We start from the raw sequence: 19,540 nt of genomic DNA, 5'->3' as shown, positions 1-19,540 counted from the left end.
TCCTATATTAATGAAAGCCCCCTGTTGATATATGTATGACATATGTATGATTGCATGTAACTATAGTTACCCGTTCAGAACCAAAAGGAGGCGCTGTTGCGCCATGTCTGTGACCATACAAGGGAATGTCGCAGACATTTTCCCTCTCTCTGCACTTGGCTCTATGAGAGCGTGCGTCTGTTCGCGGTTCACAAATAAACGCCAGTTCGGCTAAAGAGGGAAATGTATTAGAATTATTATTTCGCCGTGAGAGTGTGACTCTGCTAACAGGTTATGGGCCCAGTAACCGCGCGATTCTAATAGTTTGACGACGGACACGTGCGATGGCAAGACGTCTGCTTGCCAGCACGCTGAGAGATAGCTACTTAGCTGGAAGTTGTAGCTAGTTTAGTGGCGGGAGAACCAGGAAGCTAAAGCTAGGCTAAAAGGGAGCTAAGCTGAGCTACGGGCACAAAAAGCCATGGCGAACTGAAGCAAGACCAAGTGGCCCACGTTCGACGGGAGAGCAGTGGCGTATGAGCTATGGGAAGAAAGGATGTTGTGCTGCATGCACGGAGTAGGACTGAAGCAGACAATCCTGAACGAGCCTCCCGGACCTCTATCAGCGGACGAACAGGCCGAAGATGACAAGCTTAATGCTGCATATTGCGCGTTGGCGCCTTTACTCGACGATACGAGCTTGGGACTGATATTCAGAGACACGAAAGACAACGGCCGAGAGAGTCTCAGAGTGTTAAAAGAACATTACATCGGTAAAGGTAGGCCCCGGATTATCTCCCTGTACATTACACTTACCTCGCTAAAGAAAGCTGACACAGAGACTGTAACGGAATACATTATCAGGGCAGAGCAAATAATTACGGCGCTCAGGAGTGCAGGTGAAGCGCCAAGTGAGGGACTGATGATGGCGATGGTTATGCGGGGACTACCAGAAAAGTACAAGCCGTTCACGCTGATGGTCACTCATGGTTCAGCGGACATGAAGCTGGGGGAGTTCAAGGCCAAGTTGCGGAACTTTGAGGCCTCAGAAGATTCAGACCCAGTCGCCGAGGAAGCGGGAGGGAGAGTGCTGAAAGCCCGGGCGGCGCCAATGAAGAACGGACCCCCGACGGACCTGGTGTGTTGGCGATGCGGAGAAAAGGGCCACAGAAAGGGTGACTGCACAAAGAAAGCCTGGTGTAGTTTCTGCCAAAGCACCGGGCACACAGACAAAGCGTGCAGAAGGAAGGTGCGTGGACAGGGCTCTCAGTGCGCTTGTACCCAAGATGACGGCGGCGGGGGCCATGAAGCGGGTCGTGGACGGGATGACGCCCAGAGAGCTGCGGGAAGAGAAGACTTCACGTTCAGCACGCAGACAGAAGATGCCAGCCAGTCAGCGCAACAGCTGCAGATCCAGAAAAAAGGACTGATCGTGGACACGGGCGCGTCGTCCCACATCCTCAATGACAGGAGCCGATTCAAGAACTTTGACAGCACCTTCAAGCCGGAGAGACACAGCATGGGGCTGGCAGACAGGTAGCGCACCTTCGGGTTGGCGCAAGGCAGGGGAGATGCACAGGTATTCCTCATTGACAGCGAGGGGTGCAGGTGTGCAGCGACGTTAAAGGACGCCCTCTAAATCCCCTCATTCCCTCTTCTCGGTGCCATGATATCCAGACATGGCATGAGAGCATGGGTCATTGTAATTACGAGGACATATTGAAATTGCAGGATGTAACAGTAGGCATGTACATTAAAGGTGCAAAACGTAGGCCTGACAAAGAATGTGATGTGTGCACAGAGGAGAAGTTTACTCAAACGAGAAACAGAGATCCAATTGACAAGGTAAAGACACCACTTGAATTGGTGAACACAGATCTAGCTGGTCCAGTAAACAATGAATCAATAGATGGCTTTAAGTACATGCAGTCTTTCACAGATGTGTGCACAGGGGCAGTGTTTGTTTACTTTCTCAAAGCAAAAAGTGATGCAATTCAGGCCACTGAGAAGTTCCTGGCTGATGTAGCGCCTTATGGCACTGTGAAATGCATTCGGTCAGATAACGGGACCGAGTTCACTAACAGAGAGTTTCAGACACTACTCAGAAAGAAAAAAATTAAACACGAGACGTCCTGTCCTTACTCCCCACACCAGAACGGGATAGCTGAGAGGGAAGGGCGTACTCTTTTCGAGATGGCCAGGTGTAAACTTATTGACAGCAACCTACCTAAGAGCCTTTGGCACTATGCAATTCAGGAAGCAGCCTACACCAGGAATCGGTGCTTTAATAAGCGCACGGGCACTACCCCTTATACAGCACTGACAGGAAAAAAGTGTGATCTAGCCAAGATGCACAAGTTCGGGTCAGGATGCTACGCCTACCAACAGGACAGCGGTAAACTAGATCCTAGGTGTGAGAGAGGACTCTTTGTAGGGCATGACAAGGGCAGTCCCGCCTTTCTACTTTACTACCCCAATAAAGGGAAAGTGCAAAAGCACAGGCTGGTAAAGTTTGTCACAAAGACAACCTGCGAGAATGGGACTCAGACTCAGGAGCTAGGGCTGGACCCCAAAATAGATGGTGAGGAGAGACACCACAACCTAGTGTCCTCAGCACAGACATACAGACTGGCGGTCCACAGTCACCAGAGGATGATGGCGAGAAGCACCCTAGGGTGACGCCACAGGCCTCAAGCAGTGGGAAATATCCCACCAGAGAGCGTAGACCCCCAGGGTATCTGGGAGATTATACTCAGGAAGATAGTGACGAGGACAGTACACTCACTAGTATAGACTATTGCTACCGAGCAGTTTGTGGTGTGCCACTGACCTTTAAAGAGGCCATGACATCAACTGAATCACAAAAGTGGAAAAGAGCGATGGACGAGGAGATCGAGTCCTTAGAGGACAACCAGACCTTTACCCTGACTACATTGCCAGAGGGCAGAAAGACAGTGGGAGGTAGGTGGGTATACTCGATTAAGAAGGACAGTGATAGACATGACCGGTACAAGGCCAGGTTTGTGGCTAAAGGATATAGTCAGAGGGCAGGGATAGATTATGGCGAGACGTTCTCACCTACAGCCAATCTGACAAGTGTATGTGTAGTAATGCAGAGGGCAGCCCAAGACAACTTGATATTACATCAAATGGACGTAAAAACAGCCCAAACAAAAATCTGCACGCGCCCATCGATCGAGATATCTACATGGAACAACCTGAGGGTTACGAAAAGGGGGGAGAGAAGCTAGTCTGTAAATTAGAGAAGTCCATTTATGGCCTGAAACAGTTGGGGCGTAATTGGAATGAGATGCTTCACACATGTCTAATAGATGATAACTTCACACAGAACCCAGCAGACCATTGTGTATACACAAAAGAGTCCAAACAGACAGGAAAGGTGATAGTTGTTATCTGGGTGGATGATCTTATCATTGCAGCCAACAACACTAAGAGTCTAGAGCAGGTGAAGACCATGCTTTCCACCAGGTTTAAGATGAAGGACCTAGGCAGGTTAAAGCATTTCCCTGGGCATGGACTTCAGCCAGTCTGATGGCTGTGTGAAGATGTCACAAGGGAAGTATGTTGCAAAGATCCTGAATCGTTTTGACATGCAGGAGTGTAGAACTAGGGTCTGTTCTGAGGATGTGCCTGAAATGGCTGATGTAAAGAAGTACAGAGAAGTTGTCGGCAGTCTCATCTACTTAGCTACTGTGTTAGAAAATAACCGCGTTCTATCACTTCAACTAATTAAGAGAGCAAAAGAAATCGAGGGGTCCGGAGCAAGTACGACAAAAAAGACTTTATCGTTAAAAAAGACAACAACAAAGCTGAGTAGTTTGCAAAGCACTGCCGGTCAACAGATCCCGGCCTCTTTTTTATCCTCACGTACAACGCTGTTTCTTGTGAGGTGTCCGCCCACGGCCCCCCATGGCCAATCAATCATACCTTCCTTCCCACGAGTGGCCGGCAACACTAATCTAAAACACCAGGCTGAGGTCAGCACGCATTGACCCCATAGTCTCTGGTGTCGTGTTGACTTCTAACTCACTCTCTGACCCCAGACTCGCTGGCGCTGTGCCAAGTCCTAGATAAGAGTCCAGAGGTGTTTTTAGATGCTTTCTACCATTAGATATATAGGCCTAATAATAATCATGGTTTGCCTTAGAATGTAGTCATTAATTTCTTCCATACTACCTGTACACGACCTGACCTATGCTTTGTGGTAAGCAGACTATCACAGCATTTCGGTAACCCCACAGATGAGCACTGGGTTACAGTGAAACATGTTTTGCGCTATCTCAGGGGTATTGTAGACAAACAGCTCTGTTTCAGAAAGAGCAGTGAGGGTCTAGGCCTTCGAGCATACAGTGACGCAGACTGGGGGTCAGACGCCAACGACAGGCGTAGTACAAGTGGTTATTGTGTGAGCATGAGTAAAGACAGCTCATTGGTCTCATGGAAAACCAAGAAGCAGCCCACAGTAGCACTATCCACGTGTGAAGCCGAATACATGGCTCTAGCTCTAACAATACAGGAGTGTATCTATTTGGAGCAACTACTGAAAGGTATAGATACCTATGGGTACATGAAAACTGTTGTTTATGAGGACAACCAGGGGGCTATTGCACTTGTTAGGAACCCTGTGTGCAGGCAGCGATGTAAGCACGTGGACATTAAGTATCACTTCATTAGGTCCACCATAAGAGAAGAGAAGATGACACTTGTGTGCTGTCCCACAGATGACATGGTTGCAGATGCTATGACCAAGCCTGTCTCCAAACTCAAGCTAATGAAATTTGCAGGGGTCATGTTTGGTGTGTAAATGTTTGACATTTGACTGCCATGCTCTTTTTGATTATAAACGATTGGCATTTGACTGCCATGTTATTTTTTTGATTGTTTATTTGAATATGTTAAAGTTGTACAGTATACATGTCATTCATAAGTGGGAGTGTTGATATATGTATGACATATGTATGATTGCATGTAACTGTAGTTACCTGTTCAGAACCAAAAGGAGGCGCTGTTGCGCCATGTCTGTGACCATACAAGGGATGTATAGTCACAGACATGTGGTCACAGACATTTTCCCTCTCTCTGCACTTGGCTCTAGGAGAGCGTGCGTCTGTTCGCGGTTCACAAATAAACTACGCCAGTTCGGCTAAAGAGAGAAATGTATTAGAATTATTATTTTTTATAACACCCCCCCCCCTAACGTTTATTAGCTCACGTTAGCCATCAATCTCAAGCCACAAATATTATCTGATCAATCTTTGTACATTACATTATTATTCATAGATTAGAAAACAAAAGGAGATTGTTAATACTTGGGAATAACATGAGAATGAATGAAACGCACATGCGCATTTAAAAGACAGCGTTTACAGGAAGTGCGTCATTATTGCGCATCTAGGACCCCGAGTCGATCTGGGTACCCACACCGGTACCCACACCGGCCAATAAATCAACCTTGCAGTTTATTCTGGATATTTATGGGCGTGGTTAGGGGAGGGGCTACCAAGCCTCTCCGCTCTCAGCCAATCATAGCGCAGCAGTAAGCTCCGGAGACCACGCTGCTCCGTGTGTGTTTTGATCAGTTGGGTTTGTGATCCGTCTGTTGTGTGACCCGTGTATGTTTCAACAATCACATCAGGAGGAATCCAGCGATCCGCTCCTCTGTCCAGGTAACTCTACAGCTCTACCAGACCCGCTCCCCGAGGAGACGGAAGAGCGGCCCGTTGTATCAGCACGACTCTAAGTTTGTCGCTTCATGGAGTCGAGCTAAGCCGGTAGCATTGCATAGTCTATTCCCGACAGTGTTGCCAGATTGGGCCATATTTCGCGCCCAATCTGGCAACCCTGGCTGCAGCCAGTGTGGTGTGTCAGTGTCAGATGGTGTGTGTGTCTGCTGCACTCACACACATCACGGTGTGTCAGTGACCCGGCGTAGACGTGCACTGCTGCACACCACAGCTCAGATAGTGGACATTAGTTAACATGTAAAGAGGATTGGTCATCTGGTGAAGTCTGGTTAGACCCTCCTGCTTGAATCTCAGGGATCTGGTCTATACTTAGACCCCTAGAACTGTTCCTCACACATTAATCAGTGTGCTTTGGACACATCTACATGTTGTTCATATCCATGGGCCTCCTCTTGCAGTATAAATAATGAATATAAGTGCATCCATACAGCAGGCCTGCTGCTCCTCCTACTCACAGATCCACCTCTGACACTAAACACACTATGTACAGTGGGGCAAAAAAGTATTTAGTCAGCAACCAAATGTGCAAGTTCTCCCACTTAAAAAGACGAGAGAGGCCTGTAATTACCTCAGCTATGAGAGACAAAATGAAAAAAAAAAAAATCCAGAAAATCACCTTGCCTGATTTTTTAAGAATTTATTTGCAAATTATGGTGGAAAATAAGTATTTGGTCACCTACAAACCAGCAAGATTTCTGGCTGTCACAGACCTGTAACTTCTTCTTCTTTAAGAGGCTGTTTACCTGTATTAATGGCACATGTTTGAACTCCTTATCAGTATAAAAGACACCTGTCCACAACCTCAAACAGTCACACTCCAATCTCCACTATGGCCAAGACCAAAGAGCTGTCAAAGGACACCAGAAACACAATTGTAGACCTGCACTAGGCTGGGAAGTCTGAATCTGCAATAGGTAAGCAGCTTGGTGTGAAGAAATCAACTGTGGGAGCAATTATTAGGAAATGGAATACATACAAGACCACTGATAATCTCCCTCGATCTGGGGCTCCATGCAAGATCTCACCCTGTGGGGTCAAAATGATCACAAGAACGGTGAACAAAAATCCCAGAACCACACGGGGGGACCTAGTGAAGGACCTCCAGAGAGCTGGGACCAAAGTAACAAAGGCTACCATCACTAACACACTACGCCGCCAGGGACTCAAATCCTGCAGTGCCAGACGTGTCCCCCTGCTAAATCCAGTGCATGTCCGGGCCCGTTTGAAGTTTGCTAGAGAGCATTTGGATGATCCAGAACAGGATTGGGAGAATGTCATATGCTCAGATGAAACCAAAATAGAACTTTTTGGTAAAAACTCAACTCGTCGTGTTTGGAGGAGAAAGAATGCTGAGTTGCATCCAAATAACACCATACCTACAGTAAAGCATGGGGGTGGAAACATCATGCTTTGGGGCTGTTTTTCTGCCAAGGGACCAGGACGTCTGATCCGTGTGACGGAAAGAATGAATGGGGCCATGTATCGTTAGATTTTGAGTGAAAACCTCCTTCCATCAGCAAGGGCACTGAAGATGAAACGTGGCTGGGTCTTTCAGCATGACAATGACCCCAAACACACCGCCCGGGCAACGAAGGAGTGGCTTCGTAAGAAGCATTTCAAGGTCCTGGAGTGGCCTAGCAAGTCTCCAGATCTCAACCCCATAGAAAATCTTTGGAGGGAGTTGAAAGTCTGTGTTGCCCAGCGAAGGCCCAAAAACATCACTGCTCTAGAGGAGATCTGCATGGAGGAATGGGCCAAAATACCAGCAGCAGTGTGTGAAAACCTTGTAAAGACTTACAGAAAACGTTTGACCTCTGTCATTGCTAACAAAGGGCATGTAACAAAGTATTGAGATGACCTTTTGTTATTGACCAAATACTTATTTTCCACCATAATTTGCAAATAAATTCTTTAAAAATCAGACAATGTGGTTTTCTAGATTTTTTTTTTTAATTTTGTCTCTCATAGCTGAGGTATACCTATGATGAAAATTACAGGCCTCTCTCATCTTTTTAAGTGGGAGAACTGGCACAATTGGTGGCTGACTAAATACTTTTTTGCCCCACTGTATAACTCAAGAAACCAAGCCTGAACAGCCCCTACAGTGATATATGTGACTCGTAGTGATTCATTGTATTATGAGGGTGCAGAGGTCTGGTGACCTCTGTGCGTCCTTTAAAACACCCCACAATGGAGGAAGAGGAGTCTAGTACCACAGCGGGAGGGAGAGGAGTCTAGTACCACAGCTGGGGGAAGAGGAGTCTAGTACCACAGGGAAGAAGAGGACTCTAGTACCACAGGGAGGGACGTCACGTCCACCGTGTCTGCAGAGTTTAGTGAACACCGAGGATCAGTCGACCGGGTCGTGTGACAGTTGATGTGGTTCATCTGGTAAGTATGCCCCTGGGCGCCTCCCTAGGGAGTTCTTCCAGGCAAGTCCAGCGGGGTGGAGACCTCGGGGAAGACCAAGGACTAGGTGGACAGAATATATCTGAACACTGGCCTGGGAACGCCTCAGGATCCCCCCGTCAGAGCTGGTCAATGTGGACCAAGAAAGGGAAGTTTGGGGCCCCCTGCTAGAGCTGCTGCCCCCGTGACCCGACCCCGGATAAGCGGTTTGAGGATGAGATGAGGAGGTTGTGTGATTGCTGTGTGTGCTTGATTTTGTGTGACTGCGTGTGTTTGGTTGTGTGTGGCTGCTATGTGTTTGGTTTTGTGTGTCTGCTGTGTGTGTTTGGTTGTGTGACTGCTGTGTGTGTTTTTGGTTTTGTGTGACTGATCTGTGTGTGTTTGGTTGTGTGACTGCTGTGTGTGTGTTTGGTTTTGTGTGACTGCTGTGTGTGTTTGGTTTTGTGTGCTGTGTGTTTGGTTTTGTGTGACTGCTGTGTGTTTGGTTTTGTGTGACTGCTGTGTATGTTTGGTTTTGTGTGACTGCTGTGTGTTTGTTTGGTTGTGTGACTGCTGTGTGTGTGTTTAGTTGTTTGACTACTGTGTGTGTTTGTTTTTGTGTGACTGCTGTGTGTGTTTGGTTGTGTGTTACTGCTGTGTGACTGTTTGGTTTTGTGACTGCTGTGTGTGTTTGGTTTTGTGTGACTGATGTGTGTGTTTGGTTGTGTGACTGCTGTGTGCGTGTTTGGTTTTCAGGAGAGATGAGCCTGTGGGCGTCCGGCTGGCTGAGGGCCGCAGTGGCCCCACTCAGAAGGGGGTCCCGCACTGTCAGCTGCTGCCCCTCCTCGCGTGTCTTCGGTGCTGATGGGAGACGTCACGGGTCGCCCCGCTCTGAGGACGCCGACCCTCCTATTGTCCTCATCGGCTTAGCTCAGGAGTCAGGGCAGTTGTCTTGCAACCGAAAGATTGCTAGTTCGATCCCCAGCTCCTCCTAGCTGAGTGTTGATGTGTCCCTGAGCAAGACACTTAACCCTAACTGCTCCTGACGAGCTGGCTGTCGCCTTGCATGGTTGACTCTGCCGTCGGTGTGACAATGTGTGTATTAACCGATGTAAGTCGCTTTGGATAAAAGCGTCTGCTAAATGCCCTAATTGTAATTGTAATTGTAATCCTCATCACAGGTGTGGTGTCTGTTATCACTACGTCTGCTGTGGCCATTAGGGGATCACCTCTTTATTCCACAGTCAATGGCTGTGAAGTTGAGCCTCAGTCTTGTCGAGTAAAATAGTCTGAATCACAACCTCACAAGTGAGTCAACAAGAAACAGGAATGGTGAGCCAAAATAATCCAAAAGTTGCCTTTGTTAAACGGAAGTATAGCCATTCGGATTTTCTGGTTGTCGTTGCAGCTGACATTGGGATTTGCTTTATTTTTTCACACAATTCATCCCTTTGTTTACCTTCAAGTAACATCTCGGCAGCGGCGTTCAAGCACTTCACAACAGTCGGTCACTGAAAGTTTTTTATGTTGCCCCAAAATCCATGCAATCTTAATTGAGCATTCATTTGCACGTTGCTGGCCTGTAAATGATTGTGTGAAGACTCGTGTAGACCTCTCATACTGAGCTCTCAGCTCGGATATTTTCCATGCTCTTACTTCTGACTTCTGGGGATACTTTTCCTCGAAGGATCTGTGTTTGGATTCGTAATGCCGCTTAATATTCCCGCTTTTTATCAGCGCCACGGTTTCAACACATAAAAGACACAACAAAGGTTTAGTACTGCCTTGCGGGAGAATGAACATGTATTGGTCAGTCCCAGTGGCGATTTTAGCCTGAAATTTCTGGTGGGGCAAATTTATATGACGCCATATTACGTCACAAAAATAGAGGTAGCTGATTATTATAACAGTAGGCCTACGTATATAGACCAGTCAGGTATACTATGGGCTGCATTTTGAGTGCCAGCAGGGAGCAGACATCCTACTTCAAATACATTTCACATGCTTTAGCGCTCAGTACGACACAAAGATGTTGCCTATAATAATAATATTGCATTATATTTTAAACGCACTATTCGTTCCAAAGAATCTCAGAGCGCCAACATGGTATGCACTATAATATAGCATTAAAGTAAAACAATTAGACAGACACATAGCTTCAATAACTTCCATAATTTATTAAACAAAAAAGACGATCTCCTTCAGCTCAAAAAAAAAAAAAAAAAGGTTTTGACTCACCAATGCCGATCACTTAAAAAGGAAGTTGGCTCGACGGTTCTTTGCTTGAGCAAACCTCTCGATTACTTTGTCGTTAAAATCCAGCAGTCCATTAATGAAGGTGTTTTCAACAGAAAGCATGGAGAGGGCGTTCAGTCTCTTCTGTCCCATCGTGTTCCTAGTGAAAGTCTTTATCCTTTTCAGCGTTGAAAAGTTCCTCTCAGACTCCGCAGACGTCATGGGGGTTGTGATGATGATGCTGAGTAGAGTGCAGGTTTCAGACAAGGCCTCTTGCAGGTTGTTGTCGTCGTGAACGGCCTTGAACATCAACAGTGCAGATTTCCCTGTGTGCAGCTCAGTGTGTCCGTAAAAAAGAGTCAGCTCAGTTTGCAGCTTCCCCTCGTTCATCAGAGCTGTGGGCCAGAGCTTGATAGCACAGGCGAGTTGGGCCTCCGGGAATGACTTAACAAACTTTGGGAACAGTGTGCAGTCCACCAGTTGTGCGGCAATAAGATGGTCACTCTGTGAGAACCGGTCCTCCACTTGCGCAATCATCGTATCACAAGCCTCCTTCATCACGGCAGGCGTATTTGTTTTCCTGCGCTTTGATGTGCCCGGCTCCTCACTGGCTTGGTTACCAATCTCATCTGCTTTCTCTCTTATTTCTTTCACGTGCACTTTGAAATTCTCCACTGCACGATTCACCCCAGATGCGTCAATCTCTCTTTTCTGTAGTATGCCATACAAAACATCCACTTCTGGCATAACTCTGGCAAAGAACTCCAGCAGCTGGAGAAACGTACGGTCCCGCAGGTGAATGGAGAGGCCGAATGCCTCGCTGATGGACACCTTGTCCCATCCTGGTTTAGTGTGAATGTTATCCAGACACTCCAGTATATCTTCGCGAGTTTCCCATACCACATTCACGGTCCTGCTTTTAAAATTCCATCGGGTGCCGGGTGGCCGCGGGATCCGCCTGTCCGATGTCTCTGCCAGAGCAGCCGTTCTTTTCGGTGAGGTGGAGAAGAACGTGGCAAATCCAGACAGATCAGCAAAGAACACCTTCAGCTCACTGATCCTGGATGCACATACTTGCTGCAGAGTTAGGTTCAGCTGGTGTGCGTAGCAATGTACAAATATTGCGTTTTTTTAGCTTTCCTTAATAAGTACTTGCACGCCGCCTACACTGCCACGCATAACCGCTGCCCCGTCATAGGTTTGGGCTATGAGCTTGTCAGTCAGTCCCAGTGGGTCGAGGACATGTTTCATAGCAGTAGAAAGGCCAATGGCAGTTTTGTCCTTCACTTCAATGAACTCAAGAAACCGCTCTGTGACGCTGCTGTCCACCATGTATCTCAGGACTATGACCATTTGCGATTTGCATGAGGCATCAGTGGACTCATCCGCCTGGACAGCTACAAACTGGGTGTCCCGCAATTGCTTGGCCACCTCACACCTGTAGACCTCAAACATGCAATCCAGCAGTTCATTCTGAATGGTGCTTGATGTCCCCTTGAACGTAGGCTCCGAATCGTAGTGACATCTCAGCCTGGTGTCGCCCTCGCACATCGTTTCAAAAATGCACCTAAAAATGCCTGGGTTTACAGAGTCGGCTGACTCATCGTGACCACGCAGACCCAGTTCACACTTCCCACACAGCTTTAGGCACGATATCAGTCTCCCCAGTACATATCGGTTTTCCTCCGCCTGCTTGTTGTGCTCTAAAATGCTCCACTGATAAGCACTGTCCAGCTGTGCCATGATGTTGACCCGTCCCAATAGTCCCAATTTCATGGCGCAATTGATATGAGCTTTGCTACTTTCATGCTTTACCGTTCTTTCCGCCAGATGCTTCAGGTCTTTAAAGCCATCAGTGGTCCAAACTGAGTCTGCGTTAGTGGTATTTCCAAGGAGAAGGCATGGAAAGCAAAACAGTGCTCTTTTTGTTGTGCTCGCAGTTAGCCATGTCTTTCTTTCAAACCACTCCATCTTGATATTGCGGTTCGTTTTCTCACCAGGCTGGTTCAGAATGAAGTCGTCTGGTCTGTGTGGTCCCAAACGTTTTATTTCTAATTTTTCTTCCTGCGGCAATGTGCTGAATTGCACCCTCAGCAAATAATCTACGTTATTCATTGTTATTTATTAATTAAAAAACTCTTTCAAAATTGTGTAAAATCTACCGATAGCGAACTCTTCTGTAAGTCTCCTGTAACTCCTGATCTCACTCTCACTGTATGTTTTTTTTGCTTAGTCTCGGGGTAGAGTTCTCGCGGGTTTCGCATTATCCCAGTCTACATTACGTAGAATACGTAGATTACGCAGTTAACGTCTAGGGGCAAATTTGAAATTGCCCCTAGCCTCAATGTTAACTTTGGCCGGTGTGGTTCGCGCTCATTGGTGTTTCTATGGTAACGGTGGGGCAGCGTGGGTCTTTGCCCCTCCGGAAACAGGAAACGGAAATATAGACATAACGTTCATTCAAGCAAGCACACAGGCAGTAGAACACACGAATCAAATTACTCCAAAACAAGGCAATAATGCTTGTGAGTCAAGTTTATTCACACAAATATGTACGCTACTTTGCATATAAAAATATATATACAGTTTGCCACGAAGTAGGAATGGATTGAGCGTTCTGCTCAACAGCGCCATCTCGTGGGTCTGGTGGGGCACTGCCCCACCTGCCCCTAATGTAGAAACGCCACTGGTCAGTCCATTCATCTTTAAAATGTCTGTTTTCGTGGTCAACTTTCCTAATTTTCGAGCAAGCCATTTTCTCATTCCAAATCGCTCTTCCGGTAAACAAACGATTTGAATGGCTATTTTTTTGAGTGACGCTATTACGCACATGCCGTGAAAGACGGAGGGAGTTCGGTGAGTGCATGATCTTTGCTCTGTGAAGATCATTACTTTTTCCTTTTTTTATGCTGTACTATGGACTATTCTGCCTTTCAATTTGTATTTCAGTGAGAAATGTCTTTATCAACATAATTATGCTTTGTATAGTATAAATATATATATATATATATATATATATATCACATTATTTTAAATTCGTCATGGGTCCGGGTAGGACCGTCGCTTGGTCCGGACCCGGACTGCGGTCCGCCGTTTGGAGATGCCTGTTCTAGACCATACAAGTGTGATGCTAGCCTTTCCATGGTTAACATAACCATTGTTTTTGTAGATGTATAGGTAGACTTAAACGCTATATTTTAAATTCTCCATGATTGTAGCCATCATCATCAGCACATTGTTCGGTAATAACACCTGGTTATGGTTAACACACATACTTAAGGTTACGTTATAATAATTTCAACCAATGAGCTGTCAGTGTCATGTGACGACATCCATTGATGTGTCAGATACAACAATATAATAAGATAATACTCTCGCTGTTATCCCATGGTGGAAATTCGGGACTGTTGGTCGGTCCAATGTTTTTCGGAAGAATTTGAGAAGTATACGTGCTAGCGAAGCCACGTGCTAGCGAAGCCACGTGCTATCGAAGCAACGTGCTAGCAAAGCAACGTGCTAGTGAAAAAAAGTGCTAGTGAAGCAAGGTGCTAGCGCAGCAACGTGCTAGGTGTTAATGGCCATGGTTCCCATAGGTCCGTTCATCTACTCAGACGTCCTGGACCATAAGAACCTGCGTGAGATCATGGTGAACAACAACGTCAGCTGGCTGGTGCACTACTCCGCTATCCTCTCGGCTGTGGGGGAGAGCAGCGTCACACTGGCCCGGGACGTCAATATCACTGGTTTGTTCACACATTTACCCATATTACATATACATAACACACACACACACCATAACAAAAACACACACTCAACAAGAATACACAATTAACAAAACACAGAAAAACTCACTCCCACACACTTGATAATGTGTATTTCTCATACTCCTTTTGTAATCTTTTTTTTATGTCCCTGTTAGTTTCCAGTAATGTATATGGAAAATCAGTTCTAATCTTTATTTGAAACAGTCCATGTGCATTCCACCCACACCACTGCTGCCCTGTCCCACCGTCTTAGACCTGCTCTTTACGGCTGTAGAGCCGGCGGAATACACTTCTAAACAGATATTTGAATGATATATCCATTGGGGAGGTTTAGAAATATAATGTTTCCAGTGGAATTGAGTTATTGTTAGGGCGGGGTACTTTGTAATTCGATGATGGGAGAGCTGTCGCCTGTCCGTCTCCTTCCTGTCTTCAGTTCCCCACATCATACACCAACATGGTAGTTTATCACCTGATCTGCCCTCAGGTGTCTATCATTTTTAACATGGTAGTTTTAACACCTTATCCGCCCTCAGGTGTCTATCATAATCAACATGGTAGTTTATCACCTGATCTGCCCTCAGGTGTCTATCATATTAACATGGTAGTTTAACACCTTATCTGCCCTCGTGTGTCTATCATATTAACATGGTAGTTTAACCCATGATCCTCCCCCAGGGTTCCACAACGTCCGGGACATGGCCCTGGAGCACAACCTGCGTGTGTTTGTCCCCAGCACCATCGGGGCCTTCGGGCCCTCCTCCCCCCGGGACCTCGGCCCTGAACTCTGCGTGCAGAGACCCCGCACCATTTATGGTGTGGCCAAGGTGCACGCAGAGCTGATGGGTGAGGTGAGACACACACACACACACACACAAGTACACACACACACACACGTGCACGCACATTCGCACACACACATTTGAACACACAGACTCTGTTACCACAAGAAATATCTATGTAAATCTATCTAGATTCGGTCACACACATACACATTCACAAACCTACGTACATATACATGCACACACATGTTGCACACACAAACACATACACTCAACAAAGGCCCTTGCTTACACAAGATCAATTTAATTTAAATCTATCTAGAATTGCTCACACACAGACACTCACACACATTAACTACATTCTACAACTGCTTTTCTATCTAGATTCAAAAACAGACCTGTTTACACCAAGGTTGAGATTATATTTGGAGTTTATGAAAAAAATAGGATTAGTGTTCTTGTCGGTTTACTTCAAAGGAAACAGCTTTCATCTTTGCTTCTGAATGTTTCCTGAATGTACCTTTTTCTTGTATAGGTGTGTGTAGAGCGTAACTCAAGTCAATAATTATCGAATCTATAAATATATCTATTGCCACTTGTACACATATTGTGTAGTATAGGAAGGATGTTTGGACCATGTTACCTCTCCCTCTCTCTCCCCCATCTCTGTCTTGGGGCGGCACCATCGGAAAAGCACCCTGGTCGTCGCACAACGGCTCACAAAAGACCCACCAAAACCACACAAAAACCCAAACGAAAGTAATAGACAACATCACTAGTGATGAACAGGAGACTTATAGAGGTTATATAAGGCCACCAGTTGTGAGTGAGATTAGCCATTACAAGCCATTTCCAAATCAAAGCAAGCAACATTTGTTATAGTCCACTAGGTGGACACTGCCACTTGTGATGTCACTAAAACACAGGAAAAAGGCAGAAAACGGCTTGTAATGGCTTATCACATTCACACCTGGTGGAATAATATCACCTCTTTAAGTAATCATGAAAAACCCTTAATGATTAACAAATGACGAGACGAAAGTTCTGAAGAAACATAGTTTCTGAACATGACCATGAACATGCGAAGAAATACAGCAACTTTTTGGGCGGGGCTTGCAGCGCTGAATATCTGATTGATCGAGTACTCAAAGCATTTAGTTTCATCCATTTCAGCATCTGCAGCCACAAACCGTTTTTTATTCACATCAACATAAGTAGATCACATACAGTACTCTTATTGCATCCATTCGGTCAACTACGTTCATTGACCTTTAATTATCCCGATCTGTTGTTTTGATCATTCATATCGATAGCAGTTGGCACTACAAGCCAATGTGTCCTTGCACTGCTGTACGTGAATATAGGTTGCTTTGACGTATGCAGTTGCATGGCAACAGTTTTGGATACCAACTGACCAACTTCTAGTTATCGAACAGGGTAAAACCCTCAAAAACAAACATGTCCAAAACATGGATATATTAAACAATGCACACCCACTTATCATAATTTCCCTCATCCGAAAAGTCTATTAGACTACTATTTTTTCTCTCAATATTTCTCGCTTTTTCATGGCCTTTATTTGTTATGTGCGTGATGTAAAAGGACCTTGATTTGCCTAACCTTCACGGGTCTTTAGACCACTGTGGAAACGCAGTGGCTGAAGGAAGCTTTTAGTCCCTTGAAATGTAGCTCCTGGGACTAAAAGTTACGTGTCATTTTGGTGGAAACACGGCTCATTACAAAGAAATACAAAACTATAATATGAAACTTTATAGAAAAGCGTACACACAATATCGTCCGCAAAGAGGAACCAGCCGTGTTGGTTTGACATAATTATGACAAGGCACAGCTTTTTCCTTCCTTTTTTTTTCAGATTATGCCTTCCAGATTTTCCACTCTGCCGTCAAGAGTGGCCATTTTGAGTGCAACCTGCGCAGTGACATGCGGCTGCCCATGATGTATATAGGTATGGAACTTTCTCACCTGTTTATCTGGATATGTTATTTGCTGTTATTTAGTCATTAAGGAGACACTCTTATCCAAACGGACTTCCAGGGATTTCAGAAACCTCTTTAAGGAGCAGGTGGGAGTTTGGCGCCTCCGGGGACGCTGCAGATATTGAAGGATCAGACTCAGAACCTTCGGCTGGGAGTCCAACACTAGCTCCTCATCTATTTGCTAGAAATGTTTGTTAACTCGTCTCATGCCTCTTACCCCCCACCACCCTACCCTCCACCTCCTTTCCATCTCCACCCCGCTCTCCTCCACCTTCTCCCTTTTAACTCCACCTTTCCCTTCACCTCCAACCTCTTCCTCACTCCCTCCACCACCACCACCATCTACGTCCCACCTCCTCCCCTTCCCTCCACCCTCTTCTTCATCCCCTCCTCCCCTCTGCCTGACCCTCCCCAGACGACTGTCTGAGGGCCACGCTGCAGGTCCTGCAGGCCCCGGCCAGCGCGCTGACCACCCGCACCTACAACATCAACGCCCTGAGCTTCACCCCTAGCGACCTCACCCAGGAGATCCGCAAGGTGCTGCCTGACCTGAGGGTCTCCTACAGGGTGGACCCCCTCCGACAGGCCATCGGTGAGACCCAATAGACCCCTAGACCAGGCACGGCGCCAGGATTCCAGTAGTGGATGGGCCAGACTAATTGTGGGTGGTCCTTAAGTTAAAAATGTTATCAAATCCTTGTTTAACCTTATGCAAATGACTGACTAATATACTGTTATATTATCTGTGCATAATAGCTTGATGCTCTTTAAATATTTTGTTGCATTGTAAAAAAATTTGGTGCATAGGACGGACCTATCCGCGATCGCTCCTTAGGCCTTTTTACACTGCCAAGCCGGTTCGGTCACGGCTTGGCACAAAGGAACGTTCCTCTGCGTCTTTCTCGTAGATCGCACCATCTTTTAACTTCATTGTTTAATGCGACTGCATCCCCTTCTCTCCCATGATGGTCAGCAGCTCGCGGATTTCACCGACTCTCCAGTTAGAACTGCTCATGTTGATATCGCTGCGTTATTGTCTCTAGAGACAACGTAGCAACACCTCTACCCAAGCCCCCCCCCCCCCCCGCACCCCCTCTTGTACCGCGGAGCGTCTAATTGCATTTACATAAAAAATAAACCGCCAGTGTGTAGGGTGTGTAAAGACGTCTCTTGGTACTGACCAAAGAAGAGCGCTTTGGAATCTCCATTACGCACCATACCTGGCTGTGCTTTAGCCCATCACTCTATAGATCCAAGGTCTATAGCCTGTAAAAGTGGTCAGGGATCTAATATTTCCCTCATAGTTTAGTTATGCTCGTATAACATGAGGCCGCAAATTTCAGAATTCTGTTTAATTGTTTTAAGTTTTCAACAATATTTCGATATCATTAGCAACAGACTGAGCTTGGCATATTATACAAAGAAGATGCAATCAGTTGTAGCCTAGGCTACTACGAGATAATAGCTAATACTATAGCCTACCGCGATTTCACGGTCATCCACAAAATCAGCCCTTTAACGCAAATCAGATCAAGCATCAATATCAACAAAGATTGCTGCATTGCAAAGATAAAGCATTTCAGAATATATATATTTTTTTTTCAAGAAAAGTTCTGGTCCCTCAGGCCCACCCATAACGCCATGCCTGCCCTAGACTGTCCTCAAGACTGGGGTTGAGTCTGTATTGGGCTGTAGGGGATGGATGGATGATTGGTGAGTGGATGGATGGAAGGTTTAGAGGACGATTTAGTTGATATATATGTGTGGATGAGTGGAATGGATGGTGATTGATTGTATCAGAAGATGATTGATGGATGATGGGTAGATGGATGGATGGATGGAGAAGGATAGCTAGGTGATTGAATGTGTATTGGATGCGTGGAGTAGGGAGGGGGGGTAAATAAAATGTTTTTTTTTTCCTTTTTCTATACTGCAAGTCATTTGATATGTCTATTAAATTTCATTTAATAGATTAAAATGAAATTTCATTTAATAGATTTCAGATACCTGCTAAGTCCAAACTGACTCTTTATGATGTCCTTTATCCATTAGCCGAGAGCTGGCCAATGGCGTTGGAGGACAGCACGGCAACATGGGACTGGGGCTGGAAGCATGACTACGGCTTGCCTGAGTTGGTACAGGCCATGCTGACTCATATCACCCCTGGCAACCTGCTGGCACAGGCCAACTAAGCCCCGTGTGAGGGGAATCTGAAGTCTCACCACACACACACAAACAAGCACACATGCGCTCACACAGACACACAAACATGCCTACATGCACACGCATACACAAACAAGCGCACACACGCACTTCACACTCTCTGGAAATACCTCTAGAATATGTATATGTTTGTTTTGCATTGCCAACAGGGACTATTTTCTGTGTTTCTTATGGTACGATGATTTCTTCTTTTCAGACAATATAACCTATGTTGCTTTGCAGTAGCTTTTGGGACTATACTCTTGTTTGTAATGTCACCAAGCAACGAGTATGGTTCCATTCTCTCGCTTTAGAACGGAGAGAACAGAAGAAGTGTTAGTGAGCAACCAACCGTTGCTCAACTTTTCTGTGTATATTTATTTATTCTATTTATTTATTTGCGAGGCGCCCTTATGATATCCCTCCAC

The 19,540-nt window shown here is 45.9% G+C and overlaps 1 protein-coding gene across 1 annotated transcript; it reads left to right on the top strand.

The window, feature by feature from the left end:
- Positions 1 to 904: 904 nt before the first annotated feature.
- On the top strand, positions 905 to 19,102 carry LOC307074221 (L-threonine 3-dehydrogenase, mitochondrial-like; the record flags this gene model as incomplete). Its single annotated transcript, XM_079734241.1, has 7 exons — positions 905 to 1,515; positions 8,889 to 8,959; positions 13,961 to 14,110; positions 14,810 to 14,977; positions 16,787 to 16,879; positions 17,326 to 17,502; positions 18,963 to 19,102. 7 exons carry the CDS (start codon positions 905 to 907, stop codon positions 19,100 to 19,102), a joined length of 1,410 nt encoding a protein of 469 aa, XP_079590367.1.
- Positions 19,103 to 19,540: the final 438 nt, after the last annotated feature.

Source organism: Pollachius pollachius (genome assembly GCF_949987615.1).
Source record: "Pollachius pollachius genome assembly, chromosome: 4".
Classification (NCBI taxonomy): domain Eukaryota; kingdom Metazoa; phylum Chordata; class Actinopteri; order Gadiformes; family Gadidae; genus Pollachius; species Pollachius pollachius.
Note: the sequence above shows the minus strand (reverse complement) of the source record. Positions and strands in the feature narration are given on the sequence as shown.